Source organism: Ptychodera flava, chromosome 9, assembly GCF_041260155.1.
Source record: "Ptychodera flava strain L36383 chromosome 9, AS_Pfla_20210202, whole genome shotgun sequence".
Classification (NCBI taxonomy): domain Eukaryota; kingdom Metazoa; phylum Hemichordata; class Enteropneusta; family Ptychoderidae; genus Ptychodera; species Ptychodera flava.
Window position 1 is genome coordinate 20,094,970 of NC_091936.1, and position 27,621 is coordinate 20,122,590.

The following is a 27,621-nucleotide window of genomic DNA, read 5'->3' on the forward strand; positions in this document are numbered from 1 at the left end:
TGACCTCCGAGGGACCATATGCAAATCAGGCTATTATCTCATTATCATATGCTCATTCATCGCCTGATCAACCAATCAGACTATGTTACCCTAGCATCTCTCGAGGACACACAGAGGTCGACCCTTCTGATTGGTTGTGTTTTGATGACATTGCACCCACGTTTATTGGCAACGTGATTTTGAAAGACAAAGAGCCTGTATTTTTTGTTTGTAAGACATTATTCGAAGCGCAAACTCGGGATTGCATGTACAGATGTTGGAACAATCGAGCCTTCTGTGGCATGAAGATTTTTTGTAGGTGACTGCGTAGGACAAGCAGGACAGTATTCACGGGCACCTGAAGTAAGCAGCGAAGCTATTGCTGTGGGTAAGTTAAACGTTTCAATACTTGCAATATTTAAAAGCTGATTAAATCATGGAGATGCGATCGGACTTCTTCAAAGCACGGCTTTAGCGTTTGCCGTCCTTGCATGGCCTGGTCACTCTTAAACACCAAGGACCCAGATACAGAAAGAAAATGAGCATATCATAACGTCTGATTTTAACTAAATTGTTTTTCTGCAAGATAATTACTTACACTGGACAGAAATATACAAAATTATCAAACATAGACTAAGCACATGATTATGACTGTGTTTTGTCACGACAATCATCTTTAGGTCGGGGACCTGCATGTCTTCGAACATCACGCACGTACGTTCGCCTGCCTTTGAACGCATGTCAAACGCTCTTAGCTTAAGGTAGTATGCGCCTCGAAAGTGAAAGACTTAAACTTTTGCTCAAACTTTCCTAAATGAAACTTTGAACCATTCTCTTACCGAATCAACAATACAAATCGAGGGTAATCGTACAAAGTTTGGAAATAACAAAAGGAATTACTAAACATTTCTTCCATATTTGAAATCCAAAATGGCCGCCATCCCTGTGTTAACTCTATGGGCGAAAAAATCATATTTTGGGTTTTCGAAAAACTAAGTCGGTGAAAGTTTTTCTTTCTCCAAGAGCTTTAAAATGAGCCCCCATAAGTGGTAGATCAGGAAAGATTTGTAGAAATTGAGAGTTCGAATATCCGCCCCCGAGACGCGTTCTACCTCAACTGTTTCCATCACTTTACTAACATATACGTCGTTGACCCTCAGTATTATCTTCGCTCCGAAATGCGACGCGTGCAGTAGGATGTGAAGTCCGTAAGTGCAGTAATGACGCACCAAGCAGAAGGGTTCGAGGGCCATACCAGCAATGCCAATATTCATCGGATATAAAAAAAAACTTATACTGTGTATCTACTATGAAATGAAGGCAGTGTTTTCTTTGAAAAGACTAATTTTGATTTGTCGGTATCTTAACTTTGCATGCAAAAGAATAACTCCAGGAAGCTTCAGGAGATCCTAAGAAAGTTACACTTGCTTTAAAAATTACAGCAGGACCTAAACATTTGATCAATCCTCATGGACTTCAGAATATCGATTCTATTCATTAAAGAGGGCAAAGTGACCCTGGTGGTGTGTGTAGATTTTTCAAATTCTCGGTATAAACAGAGCCTTGATGCAATTTGCATGGGCCCTAAGGACGGTTATCGCTCTCTAGTGCAACACATGATTCCACGTTGGTATGTCGAGTAAAGCAGAGCCACTGCCTTGGGCATATTTTAACAGAAAACAAAAGCCTTCTTATCTTACCCCGGGAATTGATGGCTATCAGCTAACATGAACTTACAGAGGCTGCAGCCAGACTTATCGAATTCTGTGCACGCGCTGCAATGACCATGGACATGGACTCGCGGGGAACAGATCTAAATTCTATAACTTCACATCCTAGTCGTCATTTTACAATCATTGTAATATCTTCTAGTGGGCCTCAAAGTGTCATACAGCCTTCACCATTGAAGTGACCTGAATTTACGAGTAACACATGTACGAAGGAGTGACACGGATAGTAATAGAGACTTGGAGGGCGTATAGTTATCATGCATACAACATGACCCCCACACTCAAAGACGTCTTCAGCAAATTAAAGATCGAGATGTCATTTCTTTCGGTTGCATTTCTTGCATAAGTGATCGATCACACCTGTTGGCAGCACGGTGTTACATGTCACACTAAAGAAATAATTCACTTAAACAAGTTTAATTTAGGCAGAGGAAAGTCCTGGAAATGTCGTAGCCCAAAAATGCATCCAAATTAAAACATTCGGACTGAGAAAAAGTTTTTAACTCGAGTATCTGAAAACGAAGACACATCAACTTCCTGCTGATGTATTTCCTTGTCGTTATCTCCACCTCAAGATATGTTGTTTTTTACATTTTGGTCATGGTGAAAGAGTTATACATTTGCTCAAACTCTCTAAGCGAAAACTTTAAACAATTCTCTTTAAAAAATCCAGTGAAAAATAGGGGTTACTGTGCAAATTTTGGTTGTTGTGAATATTTAAAATTCAAAATACCCGCTAGCCCTATGTGGACTTTATAGAAAAAGAAGGCATTTTCTGTTTTCACGAAAACAAGACGATGAAAACTTAAAATATCAATAACAACCAAAATTTTCACCGTAACCCCTAATTTCAACTGGAATCAATAAACGTAGAACACCAGGAAAAAACTGTATCTTAGTGCTCGAATATATGTCCCTGGGGGGCATTCTACGATGCTAGGTCTAATATGTAGCACTTAAATCCATTTTCATTGCAAATTTTAGAAGAAAAGCCAGGCATGAAAATCTAGCAAAAAAAACGGAATGATCAATATGTATATTAAAATGTAGTAAAAATGAAACATACACTAATCATTTATTGAAATTATGATGTCCTCACCAACTTTATGCCGTGCAGTTTGTCAATAAACCAAAAAGTCTTTCTGGTCTTTTTTTGTATTGCAACAGTTCAAGAGATTATTTATTTGAGGAGTGCTACTTTTTGTTGTCTTATTACACAATCAAACATGGCGGGGGAGAGTCCTGTGTTGTTCATTAGTTCGAAGGATTATGCCTGCCTGCATGCTTACAGTCGGCCTTGCAACCATGCTGCACGTATGAACGAGTCTTAAATTGATTATAGAATGCGCCTCGGGATGAGATATTCAGACTCTCAAATGTTCACAGTGACTACATATTTTTGATCTGCTACTTGTGTGTTGGGGGCAAGATTCATTTTAAAGCTCGGGTAGTAGTAATTGGAGGTTTCAACGGCTCATTTTTGTGAAAAAATAAAATTTTATTTCTGCCATATTGGATAGCAGAGTGATGGCGGCCATTTTGAATTTCAAGTGCTGGGAAAAATTGGTTAATTTGTTTCCCTAGTACCAAATTTTGTACTTTGATTCCTAATTTGCTTTCATGATTTCAAAAAGGGAATGGCTTAATGTTTCTTATGGAAAATTTGGGCAAGAGTTTGATGCGAGGCGAGAGGTACCTTAAATTAGAGTTCGTTCACTTTCTGAATGATAGAATTGCACAATATGTATAAATAAGTGTAGTCATTGTGCTTGAAGCTAAATCGATTTCGGATTATGCTAGATATTTTTAGTATTTTCAAGTTTAAAGTTTCTTATTTATGTCACTTCTGCACGTACACCAGTCAGCATGTGAATAGTCGCCTTGAAGCCTTTCAATTATTGGATCGAATCCAAACGGCCTGTCTAATATCAATGTCACGATTCCATCCTATGAATTGCTTGTATCGTGATTTCATGTGCTTGTTAAAAAATGGTTGGAAGTCGGGAAATTGATCACTGAGATATATGTACATATGTACGAAGATTGTTTATATATATATATATATATATAATATATATATATATATATATATATATATATATATATATATATATATATATATATATATATATATATATATATATATATATATATCCGGAATTGTCGTCCTGGCAAACTGCTAAACAACTGATGAAGCCCTTGCTTTTCAAGTTGCATGCTCTTCTTGAAGCGTGCGTGCTGTTCTTAGTATCATGCTGTATGCTACTATGCTGATTGTCTCTCACACTAACATGCATTATTCTGTCTAGTTTCTGAGGTAGACTGACACGATTTACCTGAGACATGTACAGTTGCTTATGTTAAAATATATGCACTTCTGAGCCTGTACCAATCGTTGACTTTGCTTGGAAACACAGTGACATATGTTCTCAGTGATGCCTCTATCAATGTCAGCGGCAGCTGCTCTGTTTGTAAGAATGACAGAGCTTGCCGAAGGATTCGAATATTCTAGTTGCGATTCTTGTCTGAGATCGAAGGCCGGACAGACTATCAATCAATCCGTCTGCAGAAGTTAATATCTGCGCGCCAATATTCAAAATATTCTTACCCTACGACGCTTCTTGGCTAAACAACATCGTATGCTTCATATTCAGCATTCTGGAAATACCTGTGCAGCTCCAATACAGATTGTATGGACTTATTGCATCTCGCGGAAGGGAATACAGTGGGAATCCTCATACCATACGATCTGAAAACACCATGGCCGAGCCTTGAATATTTCATCAAAACCCAATGATCGTTTTTGTGCTAGGCGAATACAGTCATGGCGATTTTAGCTCACATTTTCACATACGTGAGTTATTGTCGTACCTATGTCTGTCTGTCTGTTCGTGTGTCTGTCTGCTCGTATGTATGTCTGTGTTCGTCTGTCCGTGTGTCTGTCTGTCGGAGAGATAACTCAAGGTGGATTATGGGATCACAGTCAATTTTGTTTGTGAATAGCAAGAACTAATTAGTTCTTGGTGTGTGTGGCTTGGATAATTGATGTTAATGTACATAATTATTTGTTCTGAAATCAGATATTCTCAGAATGACAGTATCATGTCTTATGAATCTTCATACAGATTTAATCAACGAACCAACGTAGATTCCAAGGTCATGTAGAAGTTTTATGAGAATGACACTTCTCATTTGCATATCTAATAAACTTTTCTTATCAGGGATATATATCTTGATCGACTTGACAAAAGTTGATGAAACTTGCTACGTACAATGAAGAATACTATGATAAAACATTATGCATTTTAAGTCAGCTAATTGATCATTTGCATATTTAACGGACAGTCAACATTTGGCACAAAGCGTGAAGGACTTGATCAAAGACAACTAAACTTGCTACATAATATGATGATACAACTATATGGCAGATGTACTTGAAATTGAATATTTTTATTTCAGTTTATCATTAATTTTTATACTTCATGATATTTGCAATTCAAGCTTATACTTCAATGAATATTGCTGGCAATGTTGATCATAAAGATTTTAATGAAGACACAAGATCGTGGCAATAATGTCAAGGAACTCTGTCAATTTATCGACAATTAACACACGAAAGCATTCACAGTTCATATATCTCGTAGGATTTGAAAGTCAGGGACGGAAAAAAATCCAAAGTAAACTAACGAAAACATGCAACCAAGGACAAGCCCATGAATGTACTCAAAATGATAGTAGTAAGCGTCCGACTAAATCGAGTTACATGACATGTCACTTACATCGCTTACACGGCTACATTTATGATTCTCGTTCGCCAGATCAGATATCCGTCACAGATTCCAAAAGTTGTTTTCCTTGCAGACCACTGCTGGCGAAGACTTGATACTAAAAATGTGCGTGATGTCAAGGACAAAGTCATGGTGATTTAATTGAGGTTATGCTGGTGTGATGAACTGTAAACTTTAATGTCCCCTGGTTCAAAGTTGCCGAGGCTATCATGCTAGAATATCGTCTTATGAACAGGACTGCTTATGGTCGTAGAGAATTGCGCTCGTTGGCCTGTGTGACTTCTGCCTATCTATTAATAAATGCTGAATGATAATACACAACAGCAACGTAGCACTACTGATATAATCACTGTTTGTCTGTTTACAAAATGTTTTCCCCATAACATACTGACAGAACTGGAGTGAACTGATAGGTAGCTAATGACATCATGATTTTAGCATTTGTGAGTATCGCAGGATCTTATTCCACAGTATCTGAATATTGAGGTCGCGTTAATCTAGAAAACGAGGCCGCACTATGGAAGGTCTCACCGGAAAGTATGACATCGCAAACATTACGTTAAGAATATCACTGTTAAAATTCTTAGCATCCCACCACGTGCACATCGAGTCAGATACCCCTTACGAAGAACCATGTAATCTGTGCAAAGCACTGGTAATTGAAGAACTAGTAAACGTCGAAAGCCCTCTATCTTCTTTGAGCAGATATAGACGAAGACAATTATTTCAAATATGAGAAAATCATGAAAATGTTATTATGTGACATTAACAACTTTTAAATATAAAATGCTGGAGACAGATGTCGTTATAAAAAAAAATTGTTTTTTTCGATGGTTCCATGATTTTTTACTTCCCGAGGTGGAACATTTGGTACTGACACTCTCGAAAACTTACCAAGGAGTACGGACGCATCCGAAATCCAGTAAGCATGCGATCAGCACACGGCAAGAAACAAACCCTCGGCTTGTGTCGGTTCAGAGTGGAAATGGTGGTGAAAGCTCAGGCTGTGATTACTCTCAGAACCCAAATGCTTTTCCTTAGACTTTGCTCATTCCGCGCCCCATTGCGATATTCACCGATGGCATCAAAATGATATGCAACAATGTTACAAAAACTCATATACCTTAATTGCTGTTTTATCATATTTTTCATGAAACTCCCAATCTAATCATTAATATCGTGCTTTCCTATGGAATTAAATTATGTTTCCAGTGCATACCGACAAACCCATTATTCTCGTTGTTCCTCGCTCAGGAAATGCCAAATGCAAGTTGAGCCCAGCTTCGCGACTGGACCTTGCATGATAGCAACGATGTGTCAATGACCGACTATTTACTTACTGCACAGTTGAGAAGTCGTCGTTGTAGCATGTGTTTGCATGTGTCTTATCACTTCAAAAGTGACAGCACATGGTTGAGGCAGATGTGAGTTAATGAAATTTCTCGGGGATACATATAGCACATTGAAGTCTCTTAAAACATCTTCTCCAAGGAGATCGCATGCCCGACGCTGGACTTGCATGTAGACTAAGTAGTGTTCAGGGCTTATTTCCAAATTTCCCCGCTCTTATTGTCCAACATTGGCAGATAAATTCCACAGTTATATCTATCTATCCACTAAAGCCCTCCTCGTCAACGTTGATAAACTGGGTATTTTCTATATCGATGTCCAAGTGTTCATAAGTGTTAATTTAGCGCCCAGATCACCAGTTAAGAATGTGCGAGATGTGTATCTGGGGCAACCGTTTGTGTACTGTGCTATTACTTTTAACATTTCATTTTACAAAAGCTGGTATTCGTTTGCTGGCTTCAATGGTTATATCTGTCTGTGTCTTCGATAATGTTTAGTGATAGCCTCTTCGTCGACCTAAATTCCGATCTTTCGGTCTCTCTGCAATCGAATCCCGCATACTCGATATTTGCTATTCAAACGATTTGTACGTTCGTGCCGTCCACTTCAATGCAAAAGATGACACAAAGATCCGTCACAAGACTGCTCCAATAACTCAAGCCAATTTGGTGACCTTTGACCGACAAGACCGTTAGAGATATTTATCAGACTGTAACATAATGGTATTATATTTTTTCTTTTGAGTTTTGGCAGGATTTGAAGACTTTATTGAATCATAATGGCGGACAAGAGATCAAGCAGCACTGTAGAACAGCTTTACTTGAATGCTGTGGAAAGAGGCGATATCCGTGCTGTTGAGAAGTTCTTGAAAGATAAGTCCGAATTCGACATCAACGCCGTAAACACAGATGGCATGACTGCTTTGCACCTGGCCATTGAAAGCGGCAGTGTCGGTGAGTATTTGGAAGTTCTACGAATCACCGAAAAAATATCATATCATTTTTGTCGGCGATTCGTAGGCCCATGACGAAGTAAAGTTTACACAAAATGTTGCCCTGATGGCCATATAGCATGGCAGGACAGCATAGCAGGACAGTTGTCCGCTGACAATTGTAAGAGTTACCTACGTACACACACGCATCGGACACTCATCCTGTTCTAAACAACAACCCAGATTTGTGGATTGCATGTGAAAAGGTGGCGAATGTAGGGAGTAACGACATTCTGGGGACGTTTCCACATACGTTAAAGACTCTTTTGCACATAAGCAGGGGAATGTCTTACGAAAGAAAACGATGAACCTTTGTTTGGTGGCGCTGGCTGCCAGCAGAGAGTTGATCATGTCCTAAATGCAAGTGGTTTACTTTGAAACACTGGAAATGGCGACCCTAGCTAAACGTTTATAGAATCACAAACGTACCATAAACATGCCGGTGAATGTGTCACTCTAGCTGATGATGCTGACGCAAAGTATTTCGTCTTCCTCAATAGAAAACGTATGTACAGTAGAGAATTGAGAACATACATTTCTAATATCCTGAGATCAATTAATTTTAACAGAACATCCTGTTGTATTTCATTTTATAATTATTTATACCTTCGTGATTCTTTGCTAAGTTAACTCACCCTCATTTACATTTTTATACCGAGGTGTTCTGCAAAAAAGATATTTGCGCTATCACAAACGCGGAACTTATCAAATAGGCGGTTGTCCTAAGCTTCGTCGTCGGATCGTCCGTCGTCTTCTTAAATCTGATTTGTCCAAATTGTAATGAAACACTGCTAGTCTACAGTATGTTTTAAATCCAATTTTGCCACTTTGGGGTAAAAATTCTTTTTTCTCCCAAACCGCTTATCAGACAGCTTTTACATTTGTTATACAATTTCCTACGGATGATTTAATAGAGATTTGTCCAAATTATGACGAAATTTTACAATTTTGTATTTTTGAAGATATTTTGCCTTTTTTTGTCACTTTCTTTGAAATGATCATCTTTGAAAGCATTTTGGTCGGTAAGTATCCAGGGATAACTTTATTCAGTTTTCTTTCAAATGATGACGAACTTTGCATATCAAATTTTTTAGGCTGGTTTCTCTTTTTCAGTCAATACTTTTTACAGCTCTTGTCTTAGAGGTTTGAAATTCAATATGTTTAGTTTCTCAGGATATACCATAAATATTGTGATCGTAATCACCTTTTTATTATTTGGCATTAGAAATTACAAATTTGTGCATTTCTTCAGCTTTAAGCGAATGCTACACTTCCCGTACAAGGGAACGACACACTGTTTGACTTATCTGTGTTCGAGAAAACGGCAGATCTCTAGCCATGTGAGTTTTCAACATTTCATTTCGAACGGCTATGCAGTGATTCAACTATTGTTATTTCCATAAAGAAGCGGGTGATATTGGCATCTAAGTACCTATAGTAGTTGCTTATTTTACAATATACTAGTATGTGAGTTCCCTGTAAACATTATATTCTTTCCTATTTTCGAAAAATATCACTAAGTAAAAATCGGACACACTTGTAAACTTCGGGCTGATCTCATCAGGTTGTTTGTCAACTTTTACATTATGTTTCACAGAAATCTTGAAAGTGCTTCTTAATCACGGTGTAGATATTGGTGACTCCCTTTTCCACGCCATAGAAGCGAAATTCGATAAAGCTATTGAATTGATACTGGCTCACCCGAAGGTAAGTCATAACAGCCCTGCAGTCGTGACTTCAATCTCGTGACATTAATGCCGTGTCACACACTTCCAAGTAAATATCCTTTCCCCCAAATCATTCCTAATATTCATTTTTCAAATTTGGGTCAGATTCACATGTGTTCTGTACATTTATATCTGTGTGCTAGCGGCGCTGCCAGTCATTTTATACTCGAACTTCACATTGGTGTCATTTCGCCAACAGAGCTCCAGCTGTAATTCGTCAGACTTCTCAAATATCACACCTTTCTGGTATATGTCAAAGTTGAAACAGACAGTGAATGTCTCTCGGGTGTTTTATATGTCTACAAAGTGAAGAAACAGTAGCCGAAAGGCTTGTTTTGTATGAAAAGAACTTTTTCTTGCATTGTTTCAGGGGAAAGGCCTGATCAACGAACACGCTGGTATCGAAAACGAGGAATTCCATCCGGATACAACCCCGATTATTCTTGCTGCTCATCATAATGACTATGACGTCATTAAGGTAAATGGATGACATTTCGATGGCATGCGATGTATCAGAACGCTCACGGCAGATCTTCCAGCACGGTGCACAATCAGTGCGCCACGCATATTTCCGTCAAATTGAACTTGAATTTTGCCTATATAGTCAGTTGAAATTATTATATTTTACATAAATATTACGAACGCCAGTGATTACACTAGATTACACTTAATATTATATTAATAATGTGACGAAAGGTTTTTAAATGTTAAGAATACGTCCAGGAATTATCATTGTGATTGGTCAGATTCAGCTAAAAAGCGCATGACTCGTCTTAAAGATGAAAAAGCAGTCTTGAAGTTTGATGTTTACACACCGTGACGGGGTCGAGTAACGTGGTTTACATGACAGTCTGTAGCGTTGAAAAAATTAGCCATGGTCGCTACGACAGAGTAATACGCCTATTCTTTCCTTCTATACAATTCGTCAGTTATTGATGAAGCGGGGCGCTCCACCGATTGCAGTGTCGAGCTACAAGACCGAGAACCACACCCTTCAACGCTCTGTTGGTACTCTGAATGTGTACAAGGCACTGGCCAGCGAATCTTACATGTCTGCTATGGAACTTGAGGACGAGGACACAGATCCGTTTCGGAGGGCTTTTGAGGTATGGCACGACTTGGTTGATCATCGGCGATTTATGAGTCTTTAATTTCTCGATTAAATATTCACTTTCCTCAACTGAACCTCAAAATACCTTTTCCGTTGTGTGTGTCAAGTTAATGAACAAAGAATAGACTCTCATTAACGAAATTCCGTCACAGGTATCAGGGTATGAGACAGAGTAGCAATTCGTTGATTTTCACCTAGGGTCACGCGAAGTAGTTTGCCGCCAAAACTGTACTCTTCCACTGAAGTTCCATTGGTAAACATGGCTTGCACACCTCGTTTTACGTAATACAGGTTCAGATGACCAACGTGGTCGAAATTCCAAAGCCCCGTCGCAAATTATTTATATTCCACCAGATAAAACCAAATGTCCTTAATGCTACACATGTTGAAAAGGGATCAATTCATGTGAATAAATAATCGTTTCGAAATTTAGATATGGTTAAAAAAACTAAAGAGAAGAAGCCATATTGTCGAGAAAATATCACCGACCTTTAAATATTATAAATATCATTCTATTCATAAGTCATTGAACTATATTTTACGTTCTGATTTTACACAATATCTAAAAATTGACGGTATCTTAGGATAAATTCCGAAGTTTGGTCACTTTCCCGACAGCTATGCCAAGAATTACGCAAAGAGAGTTCCAAGGAGTATGAGTTCCGTGAACAGTATCTCGAATTGGCGGAAAAGTGCGAGCAGTACGCGGCTGATTTACTGGGTAAAACGCGTGATTCGTCCGAGCTCCAGACCATTCTCAGCCACAATGCAGACATGGAAGTTAAGGACATCGGCAAAGAAGAGCGACCGACGAAAGTCTTGTATGCGGTAACTAAAGACCAGAAAAAGGTGAATAAAATGCTTTGCTTACCTAGAACACAATGCCGACAAAAATGACGAGAATCAGATCTATCCGAGATTTGCGTGTTCAACACGATAAAAAAGTGCCAGCAACAAACTCAAATCACGTTGTGTGTTTCATCAACGAACTGCAGGGCACGTATGTGGATCCAGTTTCCTCCGAACAGTAAAAATCAATTATTAGTTCATTTTTACAGATGTTACTAACCGTAGAGAGTAGAGAAAAATCTCCCCTGTCTATGGTTTATCTTCGCTTTTTCACTAATACATGTTCATTTATTTAATATGTATTTATTTGATTTATCTTAATTCATATTCATTAACGCTTTAAAGTTTTAGAGATTTTAAAGACTTATTTGCACAGTAAACATTGCACAAAAATGGAAAATTAAACAATAGCAAAGTATGAAACTAGGACAAATGAAATATTTCGAAAGACGTAATGGATATTGCATTCTAATAATAAATGAAAACATCCTCCTTTTTCGTTCCTTGTACATCTCACAACAAACCATCACATTTTTGCTCGATAGTAACACATCTATTGCCTCTATTTAAATTGTATGCTATAAATACTGAAGTTAGAAGTTGCCAGCAAAATTGTACGCGTCAGTCATTTAATATATCATAAAGACAACATGAATGTTATATACGTCTTCACTTATATGCACTGACACTTGGTTGTTAATCAAGGTACGAAAAAGTAAAATATCATCGATAACTCTCTCTCTCTCTCTCTCTCTCTCTCTCTCTCTCTCTCTCTCTCTCTCTCTCTCTCTCTCTCTCTCTCTCTCTCTCTTCAGTTTGTGGTGCATCCACACTGTCAACAGCAGCTGATTACATTGTGGTATTGTGGTCTGAAAGATTGGCGAGATAAAGGCTGGATACGAAACATGATTATTTCATTGCTCATTATGCTGGCTTTCCCCTTTTTGTGTCTCGGATACTTAATTGTGCCATTCGGAAAATTTGGAAGATTCATGCGTATACCGTGAGTGATCAGCAATCGAAATTTTGCTTGTATGTTCGCCCCTCCGCTCCCCTATTCCCTATGTATAGGTTCAACCACTATATTGAGTACAATGGGAATTTACCAAACTTTGGCGATTGAAGGGTTAAAGGCATATAGCAGTTACGGATAAGAAAGATCAGTGTGAAAGACAAAGATCAATCTGAAAACAATGAGTGAAACTAAATTCAAGGTTAATCAGTCCCTGCAAATCTGCATATATCCATGAGTGGTACAAGAGACATGTCTGCCATGTTAACTCGTGGAACCGCAGTATGACCGAGCCAGGTACTCTGGCTCCTTGCCCAATCGCCTCCGCTTTTTGCGCTGTCCATGGACTCACGAAAAGGGAACGGTATACGGCGTTCTATCACTGGCCTTTGTTGGCTCTGTCGAACGATCTAATTGTGAATATTTTTTTTAGCGAGCGTTGATTGACGATTTCAACTTTGTTCAAAACAGGCTGTACTGTATGTAAGCCGTCTAAAAAGCGTACCGTATCCATAATCTGTACAAAATGGCTGCTGCACACGGGACCTTTTTTCGGGATAGACGGCGCACTTTTTTGTACCATCATTCTGCCCTGGGACTTGGGAACGATAATATAAAACATACTGAACACATATTCTCTTATTCTTCATGTCTTCCACAGATACATTAAATTTCTCATGCATACCGCATCATACATCTGGTTTCTGGCACTATTGTTCTTCACCACATACCACTTTGACGGCAGCGGCGAAGATCTTAGCCAGCTCAACGATGAAGAAAGAAAAATAGCGGAGTTGGATATAGCAAGACGGCATAGCCAGCAACGGGGACCTCCCCCAACGCCCGTCGATTGGCTAGTAGTTATTTGGGTCATTGGTATGTACAAATAACGCCTCGTAAGATATCATCTAAAACGCCACTTATGGTTATTTTTTCACTTTTCATTAGATTCACTAGATTTCCAATAATTGAGTGAGTGTAACAAAGTCTTTGAGGATCGACCGGCAATGGTATACCTTTTGAGTTCGTTCGTGTTCTTTCGTTAAGCTGTGGGATGTATGGTAACGTTGCTAAAGTAGCAATTGAACTTGACCGTATTTCCACAGGGTACAGGGGACAGTCCCCTGGGGTGGGGAGGAAGATGTTTTTTGTGCAACGGTTTACCTTATTTGATTTTATTAATTTTGACTATGATATTTCAAATAAAGAGTTCAACTCTACACCGTCTGACTGCTTTATTATTACCGACAAGTCCTTATCTCCTCTCCAACTTGTGTATACACCTCTGTAATTGCTCCGAAAACATTGCCAACTTGCTAATCCGCTGTCGGTATCAGCGGATTAAGTGATTGAGTCAACACCACTGCCGTCCCACACGCATTAAAATAAGGAAAGGGTTGAAGATCACAGACACAGTGTCACGATGTCGTCCGTAAAACTAGTGGACGCTTAAAATATTCATGAATTCGTAAATAAACAGGAAGGTAAACAACTTATTATTCATAAATAAACGATAAAGGAGCTCCCTAGTGACCGGCCATTGAGAGAAATTACTGAAAAATGTCGAAAACCTGAAAGCAACAACCTCGCGACCGGTCGTGTAGACAAATGTTGGCAAATATTCAACACTTTGCACTTACAGCCATGACCTAACGATCGGTCGTTGAGAAAAATTACCAGGAAAAAAGTCAAAGCCGGAAAGCCATAACCTCATGATCATTGAGAAAAGGTCGGACTAAATTCAACACTTTACAGCCACGACCTCACGACCCATCGTTGAGAAAAATTACTGGGAAAAAAGTCAGATTCAAAGCTTAAAACCGTATCCTCATGACCGATTGTTGAGAAAATGTCGGGAAAAATTTAACACTTTACGTCCACGACCTCAACCGGCTGTGGACAGAAAATGAAGTCGAATATCTGAAAGCCACGGTCGTTGAGAAACATGTCGTGAAAATTCAACACTTTACAGCCACGACCTGGCGCGATCGGTTTGGGAGAGAAAATATTGGGAAAAAATCGGAAACCTGAAATCTACGACCGTGGACGCTTAAAATATTCTCGTGGAGAGAAACTGAAGCTCCTTGTCTGTGATGAAATCAACTAGGCTACCGTCCGACCGATCAGGAGAGAAAATGTAGAAAAGTTAAAAAGTCAATAACAACAGCCATGTGGAGAGACAGCTCAGAAAAAATTAAAATAAATCTGAACGGCCTGAACGAGAACAGCAACGTTACAAAATTTTTGATGACACAGATTTAGTTCCTGACTGCATTTTCCTACCCTAGGACTTTAAAAAGCTAAGTTCATGCTTTTAGCTCATTCACATCATGTTCTGCCGTCGTTGAGTTGCGTGTTTGAAGAATAATGATGGTGGAAAGTGCATAAAAATACAGCGAAAATATATAAAAGTCAGCGTGGACCCTCTGTTGTGCCGCGCAACAACATAAACGCAGCCGCTGACGTTTTTACAAACAGAATACATAGACGATGTATCAAATACCATGAAATCGTTTTTATTGAAAAGGCGTGCTTGCAGTACCAACAAAAAACTGAATAAAAAGTTGATGATTTTATCCATCTAGTTCTCGGAAACGGAAGCGAGGGCTGTCCGTCTTTGAGGAAAATACTATAACTTACGCTTGACATAGACGCGGAAGGGAAAAACACACTAACATTCTAAAACGAGAACAGGCAAGAAAATGTCAGCAAATTCGTAAGCCTGGTAATACCGGGGTAATACTAGGAAGTCTAAGTCGTGTTCCTTGCCATTCAAGATGTTTTGTTGATACGATGTGCACATGGTGGAGGTTCTTTTGAAATACAGTAGGTGAGAACTTCATTAGTATGGATAGTCGCTGATGTATTATCGGGGAAGCCGGGCAAACGAGTCGGTCACAGCATGGATGTAAAAAATAGACTATTTTTTGCATCAATGGTCAAATTCGATGACGGTGTGCTAAGTTTACAATACACGCTAGATGTACGGTGACGATGCATCGATGGTGGCATCGAATAATACGGATAGTGTATAATACTGACATATCAATCTATATTGAGCTGCCTGCAGCGGTGTTCGTTCGGTCGATGCTGTCCGAGCCTCGCTAAAAGGAGAAAAAAATTCTCCTTTTCTGTGGCTGAAGAAGCTACCACCTCGATTGACCAAGGAGGTTTGTGTAGATGCATGTGCCAGATGCGAGAGGCAAGAAACATGATACCTCACCCTTCAGCTCTTTCTGTGCAGAATTTTCAGAAGTTTTGTTTACGTTCTCAACATCATCGTTATCAACGTTTTTTGTGACAAATAGGATAAAAATTGAATCCTTGTTTTGATTTTGTAGGATTGATTAAAACCAGTCTTGTAGCGTGCTCATATAGAATGTACGAACTTTTCATTATATAACATCATGGGAAAAATGTTTATTTCTGGACTTGAAATAAACAGGTTTGAGGTCAAAGGGTTCTACTTCCGACTTCCGCTTTTACGGACGACATCGGGCCATGACCGACTCAAAAATGTAGGTTGGTTTTCTGGCTCAAGATGACCATTTTAGACGGCGTACTTTGGCATGTAACAGTTCATCGGTATAGTGATACTTTTGATAGTCGTTAAATTTCGATTGACTTCTATATCTGCTCAGATTTGCGTTTTTTTGTGACACTGTGTCTGAGATCTTCAACCCTTTCCTTATTTCACTACGTGTGGGACGGCTGTGGTGTTGACTTAATAAGCTAATCCGCTGATACGCTCAGTCATTAACAAGTTGGCAATGTTTGCGCAGCAATTAGAGTGGTATGTGCACTGGTTGAAGAGGAGATAAGGAATTGTAGGTATTGGAAACACAGTCAGACAGTTTGGAGTCGAAAGCAAGTTGGCAATGTTTTTGGAGCAATTACAGTGGTGTATACACAAGTTGGAGAGGAGATAAGGACTTGTCGGTAATAATAAAGCAGTCAGACGGTGTGAGTTGAACTCTTTATTTGAAATATCACAGTCAAAATTAATAAAATCAAATAAGGTAAACCGTTGCACAAAAAACACCTTCCTCCCCACCCCAGGGGACTGTCCCCTGTACCCTATGGTATTTCCTGTTGTGAAAATATTGCAAAACGTCTTGTTTGCTCTTGTATTTGACAAGTTACGTTTTCTACACGTTTGTAGGGATGACTTGTCGGGAACTACGGGAAGTGTGGAACTCTGGAGTCCTGGACTACATGACCAATGCCTGGAACGTGATGGACATACTGCAGTTAGGACTGTATTGGTTAATGATCGCACTGAGGCTTGCCGCCTTCATTCTGGTTTGTTGTCCGTCTGTCTTTTTTTCCAACAAAATTTCCATGATTTGTTGTTTCAGGTGAACCAAAATTTAGTCATCTGATGTACAGGCTATATGGGTAATCCCTTTCATTCGCCTCTGCTTTCTTTTTTTTCGTAATTGCTGACTGTATATGCCCACTGCAGAAAGCAAAATTTCGAGTTATCTAAAATTTCGCGAAAACTTTCACAATAATGATGTAAATGACGGTTTCTGATACTTTCATTCTATTTGCCAAATGCTTTAATGCTATTGCACCGCGATCATTTTTTCGGAATTCAATGTTTGTCGTCTTCTGCTTTCGAATCAAAATTTTACTTACAGAAAGGTGCTCCTACTCCTAAGGAAGTCTGAAGTAACGAGTTTCTGAATTTCTAGTGTCATGAAGATCGATCTAAGTGTGTTTATTTGAATTACACCTCATTCAAATGAGATGTCAATATTGAATTGTTTAAATTTTTGAATCTTGTAAAATCGTTTTATTTTAGTTTTTGTGTGTGTTTTTTTTAGAATGCCACTATATCTTCCCCTCAAGGTCATTGATTCTCGTTCATTTTTGGTTTTGCCCCTTTGACACTAGCTAAGTTATCCATGCAACTGTATTACTAGCTATTTTCAATAATTCCTTTAACTTCTTTTTTCTTTCTTGCTATGAAATTCTAAATTTTCTACCATGTTTTCTGACTGGTCCTTACTTGACTGAGGTAGAAAACTAGAGTTATGAACCGAAACAGACAAACAAACATACAAACAAACGAATAAAACACCAGAAAACGAAACCAGCAAAATGAATAAACTATCAAAAATAAATATAAATAGATTGTTAAATAAATCAGTAAAGAAAGAAAGAAAGATAGAAAAATAAAAATAAAATTTTATTGTAGGTTCACGAAGAAAGGACGGGCGAGGGCTCGGTGGGGAAGAGGGCAGTGTCTGATGACTTCGGTGACGGCAACGACACCCTTGCCATCGTCCAAGATCTCCTCAACGGAACTGCTGATGATATTGTGGACAGGATCAGCCTGTTAATCGACGACATACAGTCGTCGCCTCAATATGAGGCCGCATTAGCCAACATCTCTGAGAGACTGTCAAACATCCATGACCTGGTGTCGGGTCTGGCGGACAGCGGAACGACGACGCTCCAAGCGCCGACCTTCGACTTTGGTGAGGATTCCAGGTTCGAGGACGTCTCCTTCTCCAAGCCACGCTCAGAGTGGAACGAGATGGACCCAACGCTGCTGGCCGACTGCATCATCGCTCTCGCCAACGTCATCAGCGTCATCCGCTTCCTGCGGGTGATGGTGATCAACGAATACGTGGGACCCCTTCAGATCTCCGTCGGTAAAATGATGAACGACATCATGAAGTTCATGTTCATTTTTATTTTGGTTTGGGTAGCCTTTGCCTTGGGTTTGACGCAGGTCTATTGGTCCTACGCGGCAGACACTGTATATGACTGTGTCACACAAGAGGACAAGACTTACCCAGAGTGCTACGAAGAGCGCTATTTCCCTGAGTAAGTTATAGACGGTTGTTCCTTCTCTCTAGCATCCAGTCCCATTGCGTGTGTTTTAAATCTGTAGCCTTCAGATATGGAAGAAGTTGTTATTTACGATGGAATACATTACACTCCAAAGTTAAGTTGAAGCAAGTTTGAAAAGATATCGATAACTTGAAATAATGCGCTGTGACAGTGATACTATACATAGCAACTCTGTACTCATGCAACTCCTGTTTCGATAGTCGTCAGCGAAGCATTTACATTACACTGACACATGCCGAATAACTATTAGCGTTCGATAAATCGAGCGGGTGATCGAACGTGATTGATCGAGCGAGCGAGCGAGCGAGCGAGAGAGAGAGAGAGAGAGAGAGAGAGAGAGAGAGAGAGAGAGAGAGAGAGAGAGAGAGAGAGAGAGAGAGAGAGAGAGAGAGAGAGAGACTGTAGAAAAATCAAACGGACAGAGCTTTCTGTCTGATCATTTCCTATTGACAATATTTAACCCCGATTGAGTAGAACATTGTGGACTTGCACGAATTTTGCCAGCTAATCGTTTTGTTTAAATGCTTTTACAGCGTGGTTGGATCGATGAGAACGCTGTTTTGGTCGCTCTACGGATTGATCGACCTCGAAGCGCTTGAAGTGGAGGACAATCATCGCTCGACGGAGTTCTTCGGGGGAGTACTGTTTGCAGGATATCAGATTGTCGCCGTCATCATTCTTCTCAACCTGTTGATTGCTTTGATGGGTACAACTTACGACAATATCGTGGTGAGTATTGCATAAGATCAGACCAGGGCTGTAACTGCGAGTATGCACACTTATAGACATGTGAAACATTTGAATGTCGAGTGATGATATTGTATTTGCAGCGTTTGAGTGGTGTTCACCAAATTTTATGACGCGAAATTTCATCGATTCTTTCGTACGACATCAGGATGTCGTATCACAGCAAACATGATGATCGAATCACAAAAGAAGTAAATATAAATGATATTCACAGATTAAAATGATACGGCACAACACAGAACATTAAAGTGCAATACATTATCCTACAATGCATTACATAACATATTGTAACACACCTCATCCGCAGTCTGTGTTCTAATTCGCCAATTGATAGTCACGTGGGATGCGTTCTTTTTGTGCTGATCCACGTAAACGACGTCATCAGGCATCATTTGTCGGAACTGTTGCCTGCCAGGCATCAGTTCCGAAAAATGATGCCCGCTGACGTCAAAAAACATTTGCGCATGCGCGAACTGGAATGTAAACAAAGATGTCGTCTGCGGCCGAGCGAAACGATAGTCGAGAAATTTCTCGGTTTATCCTACTTTCTGAAGAAGAACTGAATGCTCTGGTTTCAAACAAGGACTCGAAACGAACGAAGACGATAATCAAAGGTGCATTGAACGTTTTGCAGAAGTATTGCGACCCCCCCCCCCCCGGCAAAAACTTTTTCTTGCTGAACCACTCCAACATATTACATCATAAGCTTACATGCGACAACTTTTGTGTATGGTACGTTCTTATGTATGACTACGGATGAGGTGTGTTACAAAACACATATTGACTGGCCATTAGGGCAACAGCATACGTCTTTAACCTCTCGGGCCTGTGAGTCACCCCAAAAAACAGACTGTTTCCCGAGGCCGTAGGCCGAGGGAAACAGTCTGTTTTTGGGGGGACTCACAGCCCCTCCGGGCCGGGTACAGACGTATGCTGTTGCCCTCATGGACAGTCAATATGTGTATATTGATTTACGTTGCCATAACGTACAGTACAGTACAGTACAGTACAGTACAGTACAGTACAGTACAGTACAGTACAGTACAGTACAGTACAGTACAGTACAGTACAGTTCAGTACAGTTCAGTACAGTACAGTACAGTACAGTACAGTACAGTTCAGTACAGTACAGTACAGTACAGTACAGTACAGTACAGTACAGTACAGTACAGTACAGTACAGTACAGTACAGTACAGTGCAGTACAATACAGTACAGTACAGTACAGTACAGTACAGTACAGTACAGTACAGTACAGTACAGTACAGTACAGTACAGTACAGTACAGTACAGTACAGTACAGTACAGTGCAGTACAGTACAGTACAGTACAGTACAGTACAGTACAGTACAGTACAGTACAGTACAGTACAGTATAGTACAGTACAGTACAGTACAGTACAGTTCAGTACAGTACAGTACAGTACAGTACAGTACAGTACAGTACAGTACAGTACAGTACAGTACAGTACAGTACAGTACAGTACAGTACAGTACAGTACAGTACAGTACAGCACAGCACAGCAAAGCACAGCACACTACACTACACTACACTACACTACACTACACTACACTACACTACACTACACTACACTACACTACACTACACTACGCTACACTAAGTTCGGTTGTACCGGCACAACTACATGTGTGCATGATATAAAATTTCGCGGGCAATAATATATTCGTATCTGGTCAGTACCTCTATGTGATATTCATCCATTTGACCGTCTTTGCAGCAAAACGCGGATATGGAATGGAAGTTCTCCCGTTCTGACATGTGGATGGATTATTTCCGAGCAGGTACAACTGAGCCACCCCCTTTCAACGTTCTGCCGAGTACCAGGGCCATCATCAGCACTGCTCGACGCTTGTACTACTGTCTTCGCTGTAAAGAAGATGAAAAGGCAGTTGCAAAGGTAACTTCCCATGTAGTACAGTCATTTTTATCCTCCTCTTTTTCCTGATGTTTGAAAACTATACGAGTTACGCTATAAAACGCTATCACATAACTTTGGTGTCTGATGTCAAAGTACTGCGACAATATGAGCGTAACTCAGAAATTGCAAAAGCTTCAAGTAAACTATTGCGGCATTCAAAAGTGAAACATGGCATTCCATGGGTTGTACAGTCACATTACGATGGACAAAGTTTGCTTGGTATGACGCTTTAACTGCAACACTTTATTTGTATGTGCCTGTATGTACCTCGGTCTAGTATATGGTCGAGGGGTTCATTGAGAATAAATGTGAGCTTTTTCCTTACAGCTGCAACGGAAAATGAAATCTATGAATGAAAGAAAGGAAAAATACAAGGCAGGTTATTTATTTATTTGTTTGTGAACACATCAATCGGCCCTTACTGATTTCATCATTCTTGAAACAAAGTTATTTTGCAAGATCAAGACGTGCTTAAAAGGGACAGTTGCTGTAATTTTTAATGACGTTGTGCATTAGGTTTTTTTTTTGATGTCAATTGCTCTACCTTGTTCTGCTCCCAAATCATTATGAGATATACAGTATTCAGCATATCAACTCAGCTTGTACAATAGTAGACTGTTTGGTGGTGAATTCTGCTTCGGACCTGAATTCAAATGAAAACAATGACAGTACATTTTATCAGTACAGATGTCGTATTGACGATCTGAAAACCAGGTCCTGGTGCTTCAATGACTTTGTGGAATAGAGCAAACACTTGCACTCTACAAACGAAAGCAAATATGTTGCTTACTTGGGATGGATTTACAATAATGCTGTAATCGCTGATTTTCTCGCTGCAGGATGTTTGCAGACGATTGATTCTGCGGTATGTTGCCGAGGAAAAGTCTACCGCCGCCGATGCTGGTGAAGGTGGTTATGCTTCGGCTAAAAGCGAACTGTCGACCGTCAGGTATGTCTTCATATCGGTAGACGCCATCAAGTTGAGCAACGTCTGAAATCAAATCGATTTTTTCTGCATCGTCTTACTCCATCAATTTCTTTAAGACTTGAACTAGAAGAACAAAGTTTATCAAATTCCATACTGCTTTCTGTCTATCTGGGACGTCTGTGTGAATATTTTAGGTTTCATACTGCACATGAGAATAATATGCTTGATTTCCCTGACAGATGAAAAACTGTAAAATAAGCCGATTTTCTCATTGAAGGGCGAATGAATACATTTGAATCAATGGTTTGCGGCTTATCGTTTTTTTTCATTCACAGTTTTGTGTTACATGTATGTATGTATGTATGTATGTATGTATGTATGTATGTATGTATGTATGTATGTATGTATGTATGTATGTATGTATATATGTATGTATGTATGTTTGTATATGTTGATATATATATATGTTGATATATATATATATATATATATATATATATATATATATATATATATATATATATATATATATATATATATATATTAGTAAAGTACTTCATATCTGGTCATTGTGCTATTCTGCTAGGTTTGAAATCTACAATGCTATGCAACACTTGGAGAAGATATTCGAGCAACAGACACTAGAGGTAGCCAATAACTTGAAGACTTTGAGCAGCGCCCTCGAGGACAACAACCGTGAACAAATGAAAGCCATGGAGGAGATCAAAGACCAACTCAAAAACATCCACAAGGACAGCGAATTGAAACTCGGTGATCTGGGTAAACGTCTCTCGGATGAACACAAGAAGCTGCTGGACAAACCGACCGGTTCGCTGTCCGACATTTTTGAACCCGGAGTGCGAGAGGTGACGATTACGAGAACGTCGAAGCCACCCGGGCCATCGCCAACGCCTTCCTCGACACCTTCCTCTGTTCCGTCGTCGCCAAGGAGACCGAAACCTGGCGTCGCTGGCGAGCAAGATGTGAAAGATGAGGGTCCGAAAGAGTAGGTCGTCTTTTGTCGAGGTCGTCAGCCCAGCTAACTCTTTCATCATGGCCTCCAATCAACGTCAAGTGCATTACATGTGTGGCATATAATATATCACACTTTATGACATCTTTTCTGCTCTCTTCTCTTGCAATCACTGTTGGTTAAAAAGTATTCCCCATGTCTTTATTTTGGCCGTTTTGTCATTAATAATTATAGTTTCTTTCCTCTATCGGTATACGGCTTTTGAATGCACACAAGATAATGTACAAAGTTTTGCCAATAATATTAAATCTCAGAATGGAATATTTCTCAGGCACTTGATTTTTTATTGCACACTGGATGAAAATAACCATTCATATTAACTAGGTCAATAGCCTTTGTCGATATTGAGTAACTTGATTTGTCGCCTTACAGAAACTTCATTATCGATTCTAAATTTCAATGTATCTCTCGGTTGACTGGATGGCTAATTTCATGTGAAATTTACTATAACGTTGTATTGTATGACATTTATTTTGAGATTTGACATTTAATGGTCTCATTTGAAACCTATTTCAACAGCCAATCTGAGGTGCAGTTATGGTGTCACCATTTGTTCGTATGATTTCCCAAATTAAGGTTGCACTTTCCTTTAATCTGTTTCGCCGTGTAAGTATATATTAGGTCCGAGTCCATAAAATTCTGGAAATCCGTCATTTGCCAAATAATTAAAGATTGTTGATTACACTTTCGCTGACCTATAATTATGTTTCTTATTTCTTGCATGGTTCGAATGTTTAATATGTAATAATACTTAACTTATAATTTCTATTTTGGAGTAGCAAGTTTGTATATTTTTCGTAGGTCTTAAGTCATTTCTTTAAATAATGATTGATTGTCAAATAATGTAACATTTTATTTAATTTTTTAGTAGGTTGCCTAAAACTTTTTAGAAAGACAACAAGGACACATTTAACAGTTTTTTGAATGTAGGTTAGTATAGAAGAATTTTTGTCAAGTTATCTTGTGCATGGGGACCGGTGAAAGATTTTGTTTCTTTGCAGTTGATTATTTTTTTTTGTTTAAGCAGGTTAGATTAATCAAATGCTTTGCTTCAGGTGATTTTCGCAAACTGCAAACTCGAAAATTCAATTTGAATACATGATCTTTGTTCTTCTATGACTACCTTTCAAATACTGTATATCTTTCCGTTGAGTTTTCGCTCACAAATCCAGACCTGTAATATTACATTTTACATTGAAAGGCGCTTTTTTCGACACATTTGCTTATTGGTGACTATGCCAGCACAATTCACAATGCCGAATCTCGAGTTTCCCAATGTGTTTACTTGACATCGTGGCGTTTTCAGTGAACAATGATTAATAACAGACACTTTTATTCGTTGCTTGAAACCAAACAACTTCAGTGTATTTTTTTCTATTTCAACAGATACGGGCATTTTATCAGATCATTATTTGAACTATTTGACAACATATCATTATACCACCAGTGGCATTGACACGTCGCAAAATCATGAATTATTATTCAAACCAGCGCGCCTTGTTGCGTTTGAATGGCCCAGACGTTGCCAAGGAAATAAAGTGCATGCAAGTAACTGTCTAATAAGAAGGTCATATTGAAATTTGATATTTTTGAGACAGTTAACAGCGGAATGTTTTACCCTCAGACAATTTTGTAACTCTTTCCTGTGGACACGCATGAATCAGGGTTTTTTGGTTAGTGTGTTTAAATTTTCGTATTAAAAGAAATTTGAACTTTCGTCTAGGATTACGTCTCATTTTTTCCTTCCCTTTCTTTTAATACGTATTACCTCTTGCAAATGTCATTCATCATTTAGTAGCTTCCGTTTAGATGCAAGCCGATACAATGATATATGATTAAATAGTTCCGTGCTCTTCTAATTCACTTCCTCTTTGTCTGCAGTAGAACCGCTGTGACTGGCTGATGCGACATCCAGCTATTGTACTAACAATTCGAATGATCAACGAAGCGATAAAAGTTAAACAAATATTCACAATGTATACCCAGTCTCAGTTTTAGCAGGCTTGAGCGAGTTGTGTTCTCAGTTTCACGATGTTTCTAACTAAAAGCAAACGAAGTTTTAAAGAAGTGAATTTACTACAGTGATTCTGGTGCAGGATAAAGAAATTGGGTCATCTGTATCAATAATAGCAAATCATTGAGTTTCACTTGATTGGCCACGCGAATAAAAAAGAGCGCCACCAATACTTCGGTCGTGCAACTGACGTTTAATGTGGTTAAACATGGCTGCCACGCCTCTTTTACCATATATGGATGTTTGCACATTTGCAAACCACTAGTATGCACATAGAAATATGTAGTCAGCCGAAAATGTATGGAAAATTCATTTTCCTTACTTACACGCATTTTTTTCGTACTTTTGGGGTTGATTACAAGCAAAACTGTAACTCCATCTTAGGGACCGTTCAGTTTTTACGGCCGGGGGGGGGCGGCAAAATCCAGGGGGGGGGGTCATCGTAATTTTGGAAACCGCAAAGGGGGGTCATCGCTTTTTCACTGGTAGGAAAGGGGGGGTCACCACATTTTCAAAAACATAATACCAACAATAAAGTTCACTTTATGCCATGGCCATGATCGACCCTCTTTACTGGCGGGCCGCCTTCGGCGGCCCACGGCAATAAATATACATTATGTATTACCCATGACCCTCTTAACGGGCAGACGCCTTTGGTGGCCCACTCCAATTAGGTTTACTTCATGCAATGGCCATGATTGACCCTCTTTACCGGCGGGCCACCTGCGGCGGCCCACTACAATACATTGACTTTATGTAATACTCCACGGCAATCTTGCCATAAAATTCCCAATTGAAGCCGCGGCTTGTATTAGAAACATATTTGAGGGACCCTGGGATCACGCACTGAATAATGGTAATGGCCGCGCGCCTTCAGCGGCCCTGTCCAGTAAAGTCTACTTTATGCAATAGCCATGATCGACCCTCTTTACCGGCGTGCCACCTTTGGTGGCCCACTAGAATAAAGTTGACTTTACGTAATGGCCCATGACCCTCTTAACCGGAGGGCTGCCTTTGGCGAACCACTCCAATAAAGTTTACTTTATACAATGTCCATAAACATGAGTTGTCTATGGAAATGAAGTTAAAAATTGCCTTACAGTCGTCCTAATTAACAGACGTTTCAATGGATGTGGCTGAGAAGTTTGTGCACTGGCATCTCTGCTACACGAATAAAGTGCGCCGCGTACCGGAGTTCAAATCCAAACCATGCGGGTAATTTGACATATGAGTTTTGGTTATTTTTCAGGGGGGTGTCATCAATTTTTTTCGTCTGACAAAGGGGGGGGGGGGTTCATCTATTTTTCACAAAAACTGCAGGGGGGTTCTATATGTTTTTGAACACCGGCGACAAGATTTTGCCGGCCGCCCAGGCCGTAAAAACTGAACGCTCCCTCTAGTTTTCCTTCGTCTCTAAACTGCATTAGAAATATGGTATGAAAGCGAAATTAAAGCAAAAATCGAAAAAAAATCACAGGTGTTTACAATTTAAGCACATTTATTTATACTATAGGCAAGCTTGTTGCTTCTTATGATTGTAATGTTGGCGGTAATTAGCAAAGACCTGTATAATTCTTGAAAAAAATTGTATACAAAATAATTATTCAAATAAATAAATAACTGAATAGACAAAAAAAAATAATATAAACACAATAAAACAGATTATCGCACATATAACAGGGCTTTTATTAATCCTCCTTTACTGAAGACTACTCAACATGGATAACAAAATCAATTAATGTTTCAGCTGGTGTTTTTTTTTGCACATGCGCATGGCCGCCGCAATGGATGAGTAAACAAATTTGATCTATTGTCGATGGATCGATCTCGAAGGCAAAATAAGACTGGAGGGTTTATTTTTACTGAATACTGAACTACGACGAAAGACTTCTACAAGACCCCAATGGAACTCACCAAGGGATACCACTACAATAGACTGAGTAAAGCCATTCATGCACAGAATGAACGACATCAGCTACATTACGTTAGACAGCTTGCGAATTCAGTTGACCTGCTGCATATGAGTAACAGTACATCAATTTAGCGGAAAGATACAAAACATATGTATTTAAGCAATAAAGTACCCCTAGCGAAGGTATACAATGAGATTTTGACCAGTTCACGACACATATGCACGAGCGATAGCGAGCGCGTATATTATAAAGTGAACTGGTCAAAATCGAGTGGTATACCGTCGCTGATTGTGATTTATTGCTATTATATCGCAAGAGTATCTTGAAATTCTTGCGTGCAACGTCATAAACGGATTTTTGCTCAAGTTGAGAGCTCGCGCGTATGCCAGCCGTGGTATGTCGCCAATGTACCACGGTTCTTTTCGCGTCTCGACCAATCAGATCGCTGTATTTGCACCATCAATATACTGGTATGATATAATTCTTATTATATCATACCAGTATATTGATGGCGCAAATGCATCGACCTGATTGGTCAAGACGTGGAAAAAACCGTGCTATATTCGCAATATAGCACGGTTTGCACACGCACGAGCTCTCGGCAAGAGCCCAAAATTCTTCTGTAACCTTCCACCAGAATTCAATG

General features: G+C 39.4%; 1 protein-coding gene across 2 annotated transcripts; it reads left to right on the forward strand.

Moving 5' to 3' along the window:
* Positions 1-122: 122 nt before the first annotated feature.
* LOC139140282 (short transient receptor potential channel 4-like) lies at positions 123-24,764 on the forward strand. 2 transcript variants are annotated; one of them, XM_070709427.1, is made up of 15 exons: positions 123-367; positions 7,592-7,800; positions 9,436-9,545; positions 9,936-10,043; positions 10,495-10,671; positions 11,295-11,525; positions 12,341-12,528; positions 13,199-13,413; positions 16,700-16,839; positions 17,741-18,375; positions 18,936-19,131; positions 20,887-21,066; positions 21,415-21,462; positions 21,927-22,036; positions 22,602-24,764. In XM_070709427.1, the coding sequence occupies exons 2-15, from the start codon at positions 7,626-7,628 to the stop codon at positions 23,023-23,025; spliced, it is 2,937 nt and encodes a 978-aa protein (XP_070565528.1). In that variant the 5' UTR covers positions 123-367; positions 7,592-7,625; the 3' UTR covers positions 23,026-24,764. The 2 variants fall into 2 exon arrangements, with proteins under 2 accessions (XP_070565528.1, XP_070565529.1); XM_070709428.1 differs by having other exon boundaries at positions 218-367; positions 7,601-7,800.
* The last annotated feature ends 2,857 nt before the right edge of the window (positions 24,765-27,621 follow it).

What these genes read in the sequence shown, in the direction of transcription:
- LOC139140282 (XM_070709427.1), top strand. Translation starts at nt 7,626, where the DNA reads ATGGCGGACAAGAGATCAAGCAGCACTGTAGAACAGCTTTACTTGAAT. An exon ending in AGTAGTTATTTGGGTCATTG is followed by an intron (nt 13,414 to 16,699) that starts GTATGTACAAAT and finishes ACACGTTTGTAG; the next exon opens with GGATGACTTGTCGGGAACTA. An exon ending in ATGAAAAGGCAGTTGCAAAG is followed by an intron (nt 21,067 to 21,414) that starts GTAACTTCCCAT and finishes TTTTCCTTACAG; the next exon opens with CTGCAACGGAAAATGAAATC.